Source organism: Notolepis coatsorum, assembly GCF_963971535.1.
Source record: "Notolepis coatsorum genome assembly, chromosome: 13".
Lineage (NCBI taxonomy): Eukaryota > Metazoa > Chordata > Actinopteri > Aulopiformes > Paralepididae > Notolepis > Notolepis coatsorum.
This window is the reverse complement of record NC_140177.1, coordinates 22,265,479-22,283,121: the sequence shown is the minus strand read 5'-3', so window position 1 is coordinate 22,283,121 and position 17,643 is coordinate 22,265,479. Positions and strand designations below refer to the sequence as shown.

Here is a 17,643-nt window from a genome sequence, read left to right as displayed (position 1 = left end):
CTAGTGTAATTACTCTTGTGTTTTGTATTGCGTTATTATTATACATCACATTATTTATTGTGTAAGTAGCTAGTTACCAACCATTTTTATTTCTGCTATCTCAGACACTAATTAGCAAATATTGATAAGTAGCATAGCATTCATAACTCTCACCGATATACACAAGAAAAATTGATAAATTCTTCCAATGCCACAAATCATGGATTAATAACTAATGGATCATTTACAAATAATGATGAGGCATTGTACCGCCCTAATGAAGTAGAGGGAGATATTTGTGAGTGTGTTTATTTCTTTTGGCAGTTTGTTTTTATGTTCATTGTTGGCGGCCATCCTCAGCTGTGGAACCACAATACAGTTTTGCCATACATCCTTGCTTTACATGGCATCCGGATAGACCCAACCTTCACTGAGAAGTACAAGCTGCTACAGTTTGTAGCTCAGTAGTATATTAGTATTACAGTAACTATTGCCACCTGGACATACAGGAAGGCACACCTCAGGTTCTCGTCAAGTCTTAGCGACCTCTTGTGGTTGCTGTGATATAATACAAGGAGCCACCTCTCCAGAGCAACATGCAATATTATACCAAAGAGCCCAGAGTCAAATCCTCAGAGCCGACTAAATACTAAATCATTTTCGTTGACAAAATAAAATAAATAGCTTACTGTCTTTTACTATCATGTAAGACAAGATAAGATATTCCTTAATTGATCCCCTTGGGGAAATTCGGGCATCATAGCAGCATGGGGGAGGGGGAGGGGAGGTACAGGTATGGGCAGGGTAATAGTAGAAAGACATAGATAATATGCAATAACATTTTATTTTTGTACACAATTTGTAAGACTCATAAATAAAAGCGTCAACTAAATTACAAAAAGTAAACAATGTAAATGAGTAAAAGCTAACACCGCCGAATCCCAGACCCATTCAAATAATAAAGCCATGACAGGTCAACGTCTTCCCAACAGGTTTATTGCATTGTCTCTGCGTGACACGGACAAGACTATAGCACAATCCTCAGGCATATACGCCAGTACAGCCTTTTCGTGAGTCCAAGGCCTCCTCCGGTCTGGGCCAGCAGGCCCGAAACCAGGCGTCTCTCTCTCTCTCTCGTGTGTTTACTGGGGCATGGCGCTGCAGTAGTCCGCGTCGTGACCTGTGGTCGTCATCTTGTTCACGGCGACCTCGGCATCCACCAGCATGCTGTGCAGCTCCTCCAGGGTCTGGTCGGCTAGGCTGGGCTGCCTGGACAGGATCCAGGCGTACTCCACATGGACCAGGCCCAGGAAGTCGCGGCAGCTGTAGACCAGGGAGTGGCCCTCGTAATCGGTGGACAGCACCCAGTAGTTGCCGGCGGGAGCGCCTGGAGAACATTCAGGGTTATTCTGGAAGGTTCTGACTGAGCGCCTGGAGAACATTCAGGGTTATTCTGGAAGGTTCTGACTAAGCGCCTGGAGAACATTCAGGGTTATTCTGGAAGGTTCTGACTGAGCGCCTGGAGAACATTCAGGGTTATTCTGGAAGGTTCTGACTGACCGAGCGCCTGGAGAACATTCAGGGTTATTCTGGAAGGTTCTGACTGAGGCTGGTTGAGAAGTAGCTATGTTAACGAATATTTCCTAGATATTCATTTAAAATCTCACCCTTAACACTTTGTATGCCACGTCGGGTTTTCCTTTTTACCCCATTGATGCCACGGTCCACGGCCAATGTTAACGTTAATATCGCCTAATCTATGTTTTAAATTATGGCTATGTGTCTAATCTGCCCGTCGCTTATGAAAGAATCATTTTCCAGTCAATGTTGTCTTGGCAGATTGGTTTTTTATCGCTTCACTTCCGTTTGATAGCATTTTGAAAAACAGCCCATTCTGTGATAATCGCCTTTTAATGGAATATTCCAGAACGTTGATATTTGTCTGCCTATTTATGAATCGTTTTCAAATAAACGCTAGATGATCGATAGTATATGTGCACGCACGCACGTTCGAGCCGCGCGCTGATAATAGCTGCTTTCATTTACTCATGGCTTTTACAGTGAAAACAGATAGAGCACATATCACAAAAAAGCTTATAATATTATTATCTCTGTGAAAACGAGTCTGATTATCCTAACACTGATAACATAGATTCCTTACCTGACATCAGATGGTATCCAAATGGTATATTCCAATTTCTGATCACCATTCGAAAAAATTGATAAGTGTATAGATCTAACGTACAGTAGAACTCATGATCCGTGGGGCTCAGAGGCTCCAGAATGAACTCTGGTAACTCCGGCTGCATCAGTGGACTGGAAAATGTGGACTGGAATTTTTTTTTTCCCCATCCATTTTCATTGAGTCCATTCCAAAAGGGTGATTTACCATCTGGGAGACGATAGGGGGCGCTTTTTTCACATCTGAGCGGCGGCGGTCCCTGGGTAGGCGAGGGTAGGCTCGCGTGATGCAATATGATTTCAGATCGCAAAAATAAATAAAAAATACCGAGAAAAGCCGTGAGTGGCTTTCAACGTCACAATCGTAAACCCGAGATTAGCAGTGAGTGGCATACAAAGTGTTAAAGGGGCAGTTCACCCAAAATCAAAACAACAACAACATGTCCCCCCTTACCTGGAGTGCTATCTATCCATCCAGATAGTTTCGGTGTGATTCGCTTAGTTTTGGAGATATCTCCCGTAGAAATATCTGCCATCACTCCAATACAATGAAGCTGTTTCATGTAGGAACTATTTTCTACCGAAGTACACCCCCATTCATTATTATGGTGCCGTAGTTTGGTAGAAAATAGTTCCTACACGACACAAGGTCTGTGGATTAGAGACGTTGCTTTTGAGTTTTTCAAATGTATTCTTTTTGGTGCTTTGAGCGTCATAAACCAAGTGCCATTCAGCTACAGTAGATATCTCCAAAACTAAGTGAATCACACTGAAACGATCTGGATGGATAGATAATACTCATAAAATATGTTTTTTATTTAAATTGTTTATTTTGGGTGAACTGCCCTTTAAAGACGTAGATAGCAAATTAGACACCATGTCACATGTGTGACCAATGCTGCTGTTAATTGGTGCTGCCTTGTTGATAGAGCTTTTTAACTCCGCCCACAGGAGGTTTGATTGATTGATTGATTGATTGAAAAGTTTATTAACAGATTGCAGAATGGGTACAGTACAGTACAGCTCAATACATACAATTGTTAAGGGGATGCAGACCAGAGAAAGACTTTCGTCTTGTTTACATCAGGGTCCCCCATTTTCAATTCATCATAACATATATGACATACAGCATGCATGACCTACAGATAGACAGTACTGCTACATCTATACATTTATGACATATCAGATTTGCAAATACAGTACTGTTTGCGATACAAAAAGTCCAGAAAAAGAGTGTATATACATTTGACGTAGAAACCGTACATTGGGGGAGGTTGGGTGGGTGGGGTGGGGTTGGGTGGGTGGGTGGGCGCTGTACATTGGAGGGGGGGGGGGGGGGGTTGGGTAGGGGGGTCGCCTATTCTTTAATCCCAGCCGAAGAGTGCTGCCGAGTGCTTCTGCGTTTTCCCTGATTGGCTGCGACACGCCCCGCGGCAGCGGCGGAGCGGCAAAGCGGGCGGCATTATGTAGCCGTAATCCCCGCTGTTTTTCCATTGAGGCTTAGCTCAACTGGTACGCCGCCGTTCTGTGGAGCCTGCGGTGCGGTTGGTCACAAGTTCGAATCACTTCAATTTCTTTTTTTTTTCTTTTTTTTTATCATCTCTCGCTATAAACGTGCATTCTTTCGCTAGTTAAGTTTAGGCATTCTTTCGGAGTTGGTTAAGGTTAGGGTTAAGTTAAGGTTAGGGTTAAGGTTAGGCATTATTTCGGAGTTGGTTAAGGTTAGGGTTAAGTTAAGGTTAGGGTTAAGGTTAGGCATTATTTCGGAGTTGGTTAAGGTTAGGGTTAAGTTAAGGTTAGGGTTAAGGTTAGGCATTTTTTCGGAGTTGGTTAAGGTTAGGGTTAAGGTTAGGCATTATTTCGGAGTTGGTTAAGGTTAGGGTTTGTCACAGAGAATGCCTGTTTGTCTTTCTTGACGTGGAGGATGCAGCCTATTTCCGCACTGCCACTCTCTCGCGCTGCCGCGGTCACATGGGCGTCATGGCCAATCAGAGAAACGCGACGCACTCTTCGGCTGGGATTAATATAGACGCAGGGGGGGACGGACGACACTGTACATTGGAATACTGACAAAGCCATACTTGGTAATTTACTGTACAACTGGGTTAGGACATTTGTAGGGGCCAGTTTCGAATTGCAGTCTCCCGTAGGTGTTCTTTGAGAGTGTTTTTGAAAGTGGGTAGTGATTCACATTCCTTTACAGCTTTGGGTAGGGTGTTCCACATTGATGTGGCATAATTGCTAAACGTGTTTAGTCCCTTGTTTGAGCCAAATCTGGGTTTAACATGATTTGTGGAGCTCCCTCTGGTGTTGTGATCGTGGTATTCACTGACCTTTGGGAAGTATTTTGACATGTACATGGGTACCTTGGTCGCGTAGTGTATCTTGTAGACCAGGCCCATTGCAAGTTGCTGTACTCTGTCGTCTACTCTAAGCCATCCTAGGTTGTCAAAGTGGGCAGGGGTGAGGTGGGTTCTAGGAGTAAGGTCAAGCAGTAGTCTGACCAGTTTGTTTTGAGATGTTTGTAATTTTGTTTTTAGCGCCTTTGAGGTGCTTTGGTACCATGAGGTGCACGCATAGTCGTAGTACCCTTGAATGAGTGCTCCTGCCAGAGTCTTCAGGGTATTCTTGTTTACCAGAGAGGAGATCCGGTACAAGAATCGAGTTCGTTGGTTGACTTTTTTTATTACATTGGATGCCATTTTGTCACAGGAAAGATTGGCCTCTAGGATGGAACCCAGGTAGGTAATTTCATCTTTCCTTGTGACAATATTGTCACCCACTGTAACCGAGAAGCCGTCGGTCTTGCTGAGTTTGTTATTTGAACCTAAGAGAATGGACTCTGTTTTGCCCATGTGTAATGATAGTTTTTTGTCGCCGAGCCATATGCAGATTTTGCCTAGTTCTGAGCTGAGGGCTTTTTCAACCTGTAACTTGTTCTTGTCAGAGACCAGCAGGGCTGAGGAGGTGATGCAGTCCAGAGGTATGGTGGTGATTGGTGAAATCTGGCCCTGGGCTTAAATCACCTCCTGTGTCCTTTGGATGTGGTTATTTGATTTGTAAAATAATAATTCCTTTAAATGCTTATTGCTTTGTTTCATTTCATGGTTCACCACTCACCCTGAACCAAAATAACCTTAGTAAAATTCAAAGCTCCTTATGCTGCATTCAATTATAACTCGGAGGTTGGAAACTCAACTCAGGGTTCCACTTCGCAAACTCTGGTATGATTTCTCAACCCCCAGTTCAAGCTCAGCACCATTTGATGTAATTTCAACATGGCCACCCACATCGTATAAACGTTAATGTTGTCATTAGCTGTTTTAAGAGTACATTTGTAAATATATTAGCTGTAGCAGTTTTTGTGAGATGTAGTTCATGCAAGAAAGATTTTAAGAAAGTTTAGCGTGAGCCTCCATTTGTAGCGTGAACGCACATAGGTTGGAGATCACACGTTTCCCAACTTCCAAATTCCCACCTCCGACCATTAGGCCTGTTCCCGACTAAGGATTTGTATAGTCAACTTTGATTGGCCAAAATGTGCAGATCGTTGCATTTATTTTTTATCATTCCATTTGGGCTGTGGTGTCTGATTGCATTAAGCACCCCCCCCCCACAGCCCAAATGGACGATAAAAAAATTCTATTTAAACGATCTGCACATTTTGCATTCCATTTGGGCTGTGGGGGGTGCTTAATGTCTGATTTAAGTCAAATCATTCCATTTGGGCTGTGGGGGATGCTTAATGTCTGATTTAAGTTAAATTAGACATTAAGCACCCCCCACAGCCCAAATGGAATGCATTTGACAGAGATTGGCAGTCAACTTCGGCTCCTTTCGATCGATTAGTCGACTATTCTACTAGTCGAGGTCAGCCCTACGTACCGACCATAAACGAACGCAGTGTCAGTATGAGCCTAGGGTGGTGTAGTCCTCTGCCATGTTACAATTGAAATCGGTAACCTTTTAAATGTTGGGTTGTGATGAATTAGTGATGGTTCTTACCCTCAAAGAAGGAGAGCTTCAGCTTCGCAGACTCGGAGGAGTCGGGAATCCAGGCCTTACCGACCGCACCGCTGACGTTTCCATTGGCACTGACGAAAAACAACAAGAGAGAAGATAATCAAAGAATGAAAAGAGGAAGACAGATGAAGTGGTTGTAGATACATTTACATTTACAATTACATTTACATTCACATTCACATTTACATTTATCTGACACTTTTATCCAAAGCGACTTAACATGTCAGCAGGAAGGGTACAACTGGCAGCTTAATTGGCAAGGTTAAGTAACATTGTTTGGCAAACATTGTCTAACGAGTGCTACAGACTTGAGTACATTAGCATAGTAGGTAGTAGTAGCGTAGTAGTATAGACATGGTAGATTCCAGGTTAGTATTATTTTGCAACCAGTAGCAAGCTAACCCTGGGTTAGTTTAACCCTGCATCACACTTAACCCTGGGTTAGTTTAACCCTAGACAATCTGAACTAGCCCTGCTCTGGACTAGGACCAGCTAATCCTGGGTTAAAACTGAGACTAACCCACTTTGGAATTGTCTAATGTTAAACACGTTTTAACCCTATAGGTTAACAGTGAAGTCAATGAACCCCCCCCCTACCATCTGAAGACATGTTCTACTCACAGCAGCTCCTGGTTGAGGACATGGATGACTCCAGGGCTCGTCAGGCTGTAGGTGGCAGTACCACACTGGCCACTCTGGAAGATGTTGGGCAGCCTCTGGATCTCATACCACTTACCCAGGTACTGCAGAGAACAACACACAGGATTTAAAGTCATGCAAGTTAGCGAAGACCTACAGTATTTAGTGGGAGATAAATGTAGTCCATTTGGATAATGGGTATTAAATGGTAAAATGGTTCATTATTAGACTAACACATTAAGTAGACTCAGTCTAAGTGGTCTGGACCACTGCCCCATTGATGCTCTTTCCATGCATGATATATGTCCTGAACTGTTGAATAAGTCCATTGCATGATGTATATTAGATGTATATATTACATGGTGTCTTGGATGTATATTACATGGTATATTAGATGTATATTACATGGTGTATTGGATGTATATTACATAATGTATTGGATGTATATTACATGGTGTATTAGATGTATATTACATGGTGTATTGGATGTATATTACATTGTGTATTGATGTATATTAGATGTGTATTGGATGTATATTACATGATGTATTGGATGTATATTACATGGTGTATTGGATGTATATTATATGGTAACGTGTGCCGAGGTTCACGCTTTCTCCACCAGATCCCCTCCCTACTGAACAGCCTCAAACTGTACTGTATAATACATATTATATATTATACAAATATAATAAATAAACTACATAAAAGTAAATTTTAGAGGTGATACTGATTAGTCGTACAAGTAGGCCAGGTTTGTTATATTCTCAACTGGTAAAGAATATGGGTTGATAGAGAAAAGCATTTAGAAGTTACCCTGGAAGAATCAAAGTTCTGCTGGACAGCAGGGAAGTTGCACCTTCCAGGGAGGATGGTCTGAGCGCTGGCTGCCAGGACGGACAGCAGAGTCAGGGAGATAACCTGGACGCCGTTCATCTTCTCACACACGACCTTTCTACAGTACCTGTATGTATAATCAAGAGGTCTACCTGCTTTCAGTGAAGGCCAGTGTTTTTGGTTGCGTTTTTATAGATCGGAGGACCTGTAGGTCATTGCCCCTCCTACTTGTTTTCACATAATCTATTATTTGGCTTATCGTGCTGGAGAAGAGGAGCGTGCTTGAGAGTTGGCACCTGTTCAAACAGACCTCTGACTGCAGGGATGACTAACAGGTGAGTGGAGGAATAACATCATTGTAAGAAAAAAACAATATATATCAGATGTATTAAGTCGTGGGCCAGGTTCACATGACTAAAGCGGCGTGGTGAAGTGTAATGATGGTTTTTATTGCATCCTGTGTCTGCAATGAATTAATGAATGACCATTGCATTTATATAGCGCTTTTCTAGACACACTCAAAGCCCTATTCTGGTATGATAGCTGGAAGCCAGTGCATGGGAGCAGGCCCCAACATAGAAATGACATTGCCCCTGAAAAGGTCCAGTGAATGGGGCCTTCCAAAATCTGCTTAACACATATCATATTAAACATACATGATACATGTATTGCTGGCCTCCAGCAATAAATAAATACAAATAAATACAGATAAATAAAGATATAAATAAAGGCAAATAAAAAATGTAAGATTACAAATTTAAATGCTTAAATAAATACAAATAAATATATATATTTTTTTTATAAATACATTTACATGGAGCACATCTAATGCCTCTTGCAAAAATATCATACAGTCCATAATTGAGAATATAAGTTTACAGTTTACATTTACATCACATTTACATTTACCTGACACTTTTATCCAAAGCGACTTAACACGTCGCGGCAGGAAGGGTACAACTGGCAGCTAAGGTTAATTAACATTGTTCGTCAAACAGTGTCTAACTTGAGTGCTACAGACTTGAGTGCATACTGTATTAGCATAGTACTGTAGGTAGTAGTATAGACTAAAGAAGGTAGATTCCTTACTAGAAGAGTGCATACTAGTGAAAGACAGTACAAGGTTAGTATTATTTTGCTCAGTAGCCTAGCAAGCTAACCCTGGGTTAGTTTAACCCTGCATCACACTTAACCCTGGGTTAGTTTAACCCTGCATCCCACTTAACCCTGGGTTAGTTTAACCCTGCATCCCACTTAACCCTGGGTTAGTTTAACCCTGCATCCCACTTAACCCTGGGTTAGTTTAACCCTGCATCACACTTAACCCTGGGTTAGTTTAACCCTGCATCACACTTAACCCTGGGTTAGTTTAACCCTGCATCCCACTTAACCCTGGGTTAGTTTAACCCTGCATCACACTTAACCCTGGGTTAGTTTAACCCTGCATCACACTTAACCCTGGGTTAGTTTAACCCTGCATCACACTTAACCCTGGGTTAGTTTAACCCTGCATCACACTTAACCCTGGGTTAGTTTAACCCTGCATCACACTTAACCCTGGGTTAGTTTAACCCTGCATCACACTTAACCCTGGGTTAGTTTAACCCTGCATCCCACTTAACCCTGGGTTAGTTTAACCCTGCATCCCACTTAACCCTGGGTTAGTTTAACCCTGCATCACACTTAACCCTGGGTTAGTTTAACCCTGCATCCCACTTAACCCTGGGTTAGTTTAACCCTGCATCACAATTAACCCTGGGTTAGTTTAACCCTGCATCCCACTTAACCCTGGGTTAGTTTAACCCTGCATCACACTTAACCCTGGGTTAGTTTAACCCTGCATCACAATTAACCCTGGGTTAGTTTAACCCTGCATCACAATTAACCCTGGGTTAGTTTAACCCTGCATCACACTTAACCATGGGTTAGTTTAACCCTGCATCCCACTTAACCCTGGGTTAGTTTAACCCTGCATCACACTTAACCCTGGGTTAGTTTAACCCTGCATCACACTTAACCCTGGGTTAGTTTAACCCTGCATCACACTTAACCCTGGGTTAGTTTAACCCTGCATCACACTTAACCCTGGGTTAGTTTAACCCTGCATCACACTTAACCCTGGGTTAGTTTAACCCTGCATCACACTTACCCCTGGGTTAGTTTAACCCTGCATCACACTTAACCCTGGGTTAGTTTAACCCTGCATCACACTTAACCCTGGGTTAGTTTAACCCTGCATCACACTTAACCCTGGGTTAGTTTAACCCTGCATCCCACTTAACCCTGGGTTAGTTTAACCCTGCATCCCACTTAACCCTGGGTTAGTTTAACCCTGCATCCCACTTAACCCTGGGTTAGTTTAACCCTGCATCACAATTAACCCTGGGTTAGTTTAACCCTGCATCCCACTTAACCCTGGGTTAGTTTAACCCTGCATCCCACTTAACCCTGGGTTAGTTTAACCCTGCATCCCACTTAACCCTGGGTTAGTTTAACCCTGCATCCCACTTAACCCTGGGTTAGTTTAACCCTGCATCACACTTAACCCTGGGTTAGTTTAACCCTGCATCACACTTAACCCTGGGTTAGTTTAACCCTGCATCACACTTAACCCTGGGTTAGTTTAACCCTGCATCCCACTTAACCCTGGGTTAGTTTAACCCTGCATCACACTTAACCCTGGGTTAGTTTAACCCTGCATCACACTTAACCCTGGGTTAGTTTAACCCTGCATCACACTTAACCCTGGGTTAGTTTAACCCTGCATCACACTTAACCCTGGGTTAGTTTAACCCTGCATCACACTTAACCCTGGGTTAGTTTAACCCTGCATCACACTTAACCCTGGGTTAGTTTAACCCTGCATCCCACTTAACCCTGGGTTAATCCTGAGCTAGCCCTGCTCTGGACTAGGACCAGCTAATCCTGGGTTAAAACTGAGACTAACCCACTTTGGAATTGTCTAATGTTAAACACGTTTTTAACCCTATAGGTTAACAGTCAAGTCAATGCACCCTACACAGTAGGTTAACCCCCCCCCCCCCCCTACCATCTGAAGACAATTCTAATTCTACTGCAGCTCTGGTTGAGGACATGGATGACTCCAGGGCCCCTCAGGCGGTAGGTGGCAGTACCACACTTGACAAACTGAAAAGTTTACAATTTAATTTCTCAAAACTAATATTACAACATTCGAGATGCCGTTTGATTTAAGTTGATTTTAGCTAACCATTTAAGAGGGGGGTATTTTAGCTAACCATTTAAGCTCAGGTATTTTAGCTAACTATTTAAGCTCAGGTATTTTAGCTAACCATTTAAGCTCAGGTATTTTAGCCTCATGTAATAGATCTGACCCAAGGCTCCACGTGTTTGACCCTCAGAATGAGCTCAGAGGAGGCTTATCTTTGTTAAAGGATAACGGGTATCAGGTACAGTATCTCACGCCAGCATCAGCTCACTTGACTTGTCATAATATCCATGTTAAATCATCCTCCGCCCACCGTCTATTGTGTGTGTTTAGTCTATAAAAGCCCCCATTCATCTAAAGGAGACATAATCATATCTCTGTAAATATAACAACATCTAAGGTTTGCTTTACGTCTTTATGGAGCTTCTCTCTTGTATTATCCTGATTTGCCTCGAGTCAGATCGAGGCAACGACTCACTCAGGCGACTTTCTCACCTTAGAACATGTGTTCCTCCTAACATGACTTTGGTCATTTTGATCAGAATCACAAGAATATTCTAATGAGAATATTCATATTATAAGAATACTATAAGAATATTCGTATCGAGGTGTTTTTCTGGGTAGTATCTTAAAACATTCACGTCATCAAGTCTGTTGACAGGGAAAGCCAAGTGCTGCTGATACATATTTTAAATTGCATTTGCTGTATTTATACTTATATTGTATGTATACACAAAACAGCATATTATGTCTGGTTGAGAAGGTTCTGATATTTCCGATCTACATAATCAACCTGTTGGAGAATATATGTGACTACAACCCACGCTTAATTATACGGACTGGTGGGATTTAATTAATCTGGTTGGATCTTAATGAATCTGGTTGGATCTTTATGAATCTGGTTGGATCTTTATGAATCTGCGGTTGGATGTTAATGAATCTGGTTGGAGCTTTATGAATCTGGTTGGATGTTAATGAATCTGGTTGGATCTTAATGAATCTGGTTGGATCGTAGCGGCGCGCGGAGAGGAGAGGAACACGGCGATCATTTTAACTTGTCCGACTGAAGCTCTTAACAAACATCACGCCTCACCTTCATAACACCACACTAATTATATTACTTTAAAGTGTGTAAGCTGTGAATAACACTCAGGTGAATGAAAGGTCATCCCTCTCTCAGCAGCAGGCAATATTCACAAGAAGTGTATGTATGTGTGTGTGTGTGTGTGTGTGTGCATTTAGGTGTGTATAGTGTGTACAACGCAACATGCTAAGACAACATGAGACCTCCAGTGTGTATATACACAGGTGCCGGGGGGACCAGAGTGGTGGCGTGAGCCCCTTCAGTTGTGATGCAACGATAATTAGGTAAACAACCACACGCGTCCATATAGCCACGGCACCTGGGTCACATGCCTGTAGTGTTCAGCCTCCACGCTAGGAACAGGTATGGGCTTCATGACACTGTACTATACTTTATAGGAATAAATATATATATATATATTAGGGATGTCTGATATTATCGGCCGATATCGGCATTAAAATGTGATATCGGAAAATATCGGTATCGGTTTTCAATTATTATTATTATTATTTTTTTTTACATTTCTATAACCTTTATTTACCCAGGCAAGCAAGTAAGAACAAATTCTGATTTTATTTATTGTCAAAAGTATGCATAATGTTGTGTTAATTCCACAACAAGAGATATGTAATGTTAATTACCTGAAATTATTCCATTTTGGGGGGGGGGGGGGGGGGGGGGGGGACCCTGCATATATCGGTATCGGTTGATATTGGTATCGGAAATTAAGAGTTGGACAATATCGGTATATCGGTATCGGTAAAAAAGCCAATATCGAGCATCCCTAAATATATATACCGGTATATATATATCCATATCTGTCTGAATATACCTGCATAAAATCCTTCTATATACCTACTTATACACCTGCATATAACCTGTGTAACTCTGTATGATAGCATGTATAATAATGCTATATATTATATATATATATATAGATTTATATATTTATATTTACAGCATATATACTGTATATATATATCCATCTGTCTGAATATACCTGCATATAATAATAATAATAATAACTTTATTTGTATAGCACTTTTCATACAGAGGTTGCAGTTCAAAGTGCTTCACAACAGTAAAAAAAAAAAAACAGGCATAAGCGAGCATAAAAAAGATAGACAGGTAGCAAGGTATGGTAAATCACAGTGTTTCACATTAGGATCTAGCATTCCCAATAGGCTCTCTGTTTACAGTTTCATTCAGTAATACAAATAATAAAAATAGTTTAAAATGATATAATCCTTCTATATACCTACTTACACACCTGCCTATAACCCATGTATGATAGCATGTACAATAATGCTATATACACTGTATATATATATTCTTACCGTATATATTTATATCTATCCATCTGTCTGTACATACCTGCACATAATCCTTTTACAAATCTGTAGATACTTTATACCTGTACATATCCCTTACCTACTCTTACTAGTTATACCGCTGGCCATTATGACTACTGCCATACTGTCTTTATACCTGTATCACTGTACATATTAATGCAACAACATCCCAGATAATTTTCCTTTTAAATGGACTACGTCAGGATTCACATATCTTGGCATTAAAGTCTCTCCCAACTTAAAAGATATGGCACGTCTAAATCTGGCCCCAGTCACCACAGCGGTTAAGAGAGATCTGGAACGGTGGCATGACCTCCCACTATCGGTCATGGGACGGGCGAGTCTAATAAAAATGAACATTCTACCCCGGCTTCTATACCCCTTACAAATGCTTCCCATATGGGTATCCAAAAAAGATGTTAAAGATCTGGAGAAGGCTTTTTCTAAGTTCATTTGGCATGGAAAGAGACCCAGGCAAAGATTTAAAATCTTGCAGCTACCAACCAGTAAAGCGGGCCTTGCCATGCCAAATATACTCTTCTATTGATTGATTGAAAAGTTTATTAACAGATTGCAGAATGGGTACAGTACAGCTCAATACATACAATTGTTAAGGGGATGCAGACCAGAGAAAGACTTTCATCTTGTTTACATCAGGGTCCCCCATTTTCAATTCATCATAACATAATATTGACATACATGACATACAGATAGACAGTACTGCTACATCTATACATTTATGACATATCAGATTTGCAAATACAGTACTGTTTGTGATACAGAAAGTGTCCAGAAAAAGAGTGTATATACATTTGACGTAGAAACTGTACATTGGAGGAGGTTGGGTGGGGGCTGTACATTGGAGGGGGGGGGGGGGTGGGGTAGGGGGACACTGTACATTGGAATACTGACAAAGCCATACTTGGTAATTTACTGTACAACTGGGTTAAGACATTTGTAGGGGCCAGTTTCTAATTGCAGTCTCCCGTAGGTGTTCTTTGAGAGTGTTTTTGAAAGTGGGTAGTGATTCACATTCCTTTACAGCTTTGGGTAGGGCGTTCCACATTGATGTGGCATAATTGCGAAACGTGTTTAGTCCCTTGTTTGAGCCGAATCTGGGTTTAACATGATTTGTGGAGCTCCCTCTGGTGTTGTGATCGTGGTATTCACTGACCTTTGGGAAGTATTTTGACATGTACATGGGTACCTTGGTCGCGTAGTGTATCTTGTAGACCAGGCCCATTGCAAGTTGCTGTACTCTGTCGTCTACTCTAAGCCATCCTAGGTTGTCAAAGTGGGCCGGGGTGAGGTGGGTTCTAGGAGTCAGGTCAAGCAGTAGTCTGACTAGCTTGTTTTGAGATGTTTGTAATTTGTTTTTAGTGCCTTTGAGGTGCTTTGGTACCATGAGGTGCACGCATAGTCGTAGTACCCTTGAATGAGTGCTCCTGCCAGAGTCTTCAGGGTACCAGAGAGGAGATCCGGTACAAGAATCGAGTTCGTTGGTTGACTTTTTTTTATTACATTGGATGCCATTTTGTCACAGGAAAGATTAGCCTCTAGGATGGAACCTAGGTAGGTAATTTCATCTTTCCTTGTGACAATATTGTCACCCACTGTAACCGAGAAGCCGTCGGTCTTGCTGAGTTTGTTATTTGAACCGAAGAGTATGGACTCTGTTTTGCCCATGTTTAATGATAGTTTGTTGTCGGCGAGCCATATGCAGATTTTGCCTAGTTCCGAGCTGAGGGCTTTTTCAACCTGTAACTTGTTCTTGTCAGAGACCAGCAGGGCTGAGTCGTCCGCAAACAGGAACAAGTTGCAGTCACAAGATGACGACATGTCATTTGCATAAATTAGGATAATAATAATAATATAATAATTCTATAACTTGGTCACGCTCGTTACATCTGGGAATGGTTACAAGCCTATCTACACAATAAGAACTGTGTGGACTCGTGGGGCTGCTCACCAAATTCACTATGGGCACTGGTAACCGGTAATAAAGATAAGATTCATAGGGAGATACGAGGCAATCCAATTATCTATAACTCTATCAGAGTGTGGCGACAGATTACCATCTACACAGGGAGAGGAGACCTAAGGTCATTGCTAACACCAATCTCTAGCAACCATGAATAATGGACCTGGGCGCAGTTCGGCCATCTTTAAGACCTGGCACTCACTAGGGCTTCGTGTATTGGGGGATCTGTTTAGGGATGGTCTGTTGATGTCGTTTCAGCAACTGCAAACACAATTTAACCTCCCAAGAGAATTTTTTTTTGGTTTCTTGCAAATACGACATTTTATTAACTCACTACAGCTGCCAACGCCAATGGGCTCCCTTTACAGTAAAACAGAGAACTTCTTATCCAACTGTAGTAAGGTATCACATTTCATCTCTGCGTTTTACTCACTGCTGTACTCACTGGACTCACAGGAGTTACCATCCCTCCGCAAATGGGAAAGAGATTTTAACAGTGAATATATTGAAGACGACTGGCAGGAGGCCATTGACTCAGTTAAAAAGGTTTATACTTGTAACAGACTAAGAGAAACACAATATAAAATTCTTCACAGATTACACATCACACCTGTGTTACTAAACAAAATGGACCGTTCAATATCTCCATTATGTTCGAAATGTCAAACAGATCTGGGCACCTACTATCACTACTTTTGGGAATGTAAGTGTATATCCAGGTTCTGGGGCCAAGTGGCACGTGAGTTGAGCGACATTTTCAAGGTGAAAATAAAGAAGGATCCAGGAGCTTTTTTACTGGGACTCCCATCAAAGGAAATTAATTTGACACCCTTACAATTCAAACTATTTGATAAACTTCTGCTTTCAGCCCGGAAATGCATTCTGATAAACTGGATTAAGGATAGGCCTCCATCCATACAGACGTGGTACAGAGAGATCTTCGGTGTGCTACCCCATGAAACGACGACGCCTCCTTTCAGGATGTGTGGGCCCCACTATTGGACTACTTTCCTGCTACAATTTCTCAGATCCTTCTAAAGGCCCAATGCCCCATTGTATGGACAGACTTTGGATAGAAAAAAATAATATATATATATATGTATGCCTACATGTGAATGGGCTCGAGGCAAATGCAGTACTGTGCAGTGCCTGTCTGGGTTAGATTTCCTTTTTTTGCTTGTTTTTCTTTTTGATCTGTTTTTGCTGGCATGACGGCATAGATGAACTGGAGGAACCCCCCCCCCCCTTCTGTCCCAATGTGTGTTTTGTAATGTAAGTAACTGTATGTGAAAAATCTTTTAAAAAACCAATAAAAATATCAAAAGAAATGCAACAACTCTGTACATACATCTGATTAGCACTACACTCAGTAGTACTAATTTATATATTCTGTATCCATTTGACCATTGTCACCTGTACATTGTATTGTATATTACTATTGCACTTTACTGTTATATGTGCACTCTCGTTGGATGCCAAACTTCTTTTCGTTGTACTGTGCTGTATGATGACAATACATTTGAATGTAAAGGTTGAATTGGTCTTGGTAAAATATTAAAACATCAAGGTCATTACCTCCTTATGCTGTTCTGTTATGCTATAGAGTAGTTTTTGTTCATGAAAAAAGGATTATACTGAAATCAGTTACCAGGTTACATTGTGATATGAGTATGTAATGTAAACCTTTTTTTTTTTTATCTACTTTTTCTCCCAATTTTTTTCTATTTTTCTCCCTTCCCCAATTTCGTATTGTCCAATTCTACCCCTCCCCTGTCTCGAACGTTGTTAGGCCATGCCTCCCACTGGTCGGCTGCAATGTGGACGAAGCCTTACATCACGTGTCCCCTCCGGTACACGAGGAGACAGCCGTCGCATCTTTTCACCTGCACAGCGCGATCTCTCAGTGGCGAGGAGTAACGCGTGGGAGGGACACGCCGCCCCCGTTGCTTCCTGATTCTGCTGCGCAGGCTCACCAACCGACCTGTAGGAGTCGCTGTCCACAACGTCCGATCCCCACCCACCAGCTTCCCACCCCCTAATACTGCCAATTGTGTTAGTATGAACGACCAGCCAAGCTGGTAGCAACAAGAGCTGGGCTCGAACCCAGTGTCTCCTGCGTTAGTGGCGAGCGCCTTGCCCACTGCGCCACTTAGCCGCCCTTAATGTAAACCTTTGTAAACTTACATTTATTTGCAAATGATCTTGCATCATATTTAAGCTTGTATATTATCGTCCAGAACACCAACCTGCGTAAAACATATAGCCTATAAAACCATTTTTTGTTTTGGTTTACACCTGTTAACGTAATTCATAGCATGCACTCTTACAATTTCAATTATTAATTAAATCATTAATGCAAACCAATGTGATTATTCATTTG

The 17,643-nt window shown here is 41.7% G+C and overlaps 1 protein-coding gene across 1 annotated transcript; it reads right to left on the bottom strand.

The window, feature by feature from the left end:
• Window positions 1–1,121: 1,121 nt before the first annotated feature.
• apoda.2 (apolipoprotein Da, duplicate 2) lies at window positions 1,122–7,758 on the bottom strand (the record flags this gene model as incomplete). The annotated part of the gene is made up of 4 exons (XM_084327599.1): window positions 1,122–1,366; window positions 6,166–6,254; window positions 6,805–6,926; window positions 7,639–7,758. The coding sequence occupies 4 exons, from the start codon at window positions 7,756–7,758 to the stop codon at window positions 1,122–1,124; spliced, it is 576 nt and encodes a 191-aa protein (XP_084183725.1).
• Between the last annotated feature and the right edge of the window lie 9,885 nt (window positions 7,759–17,643).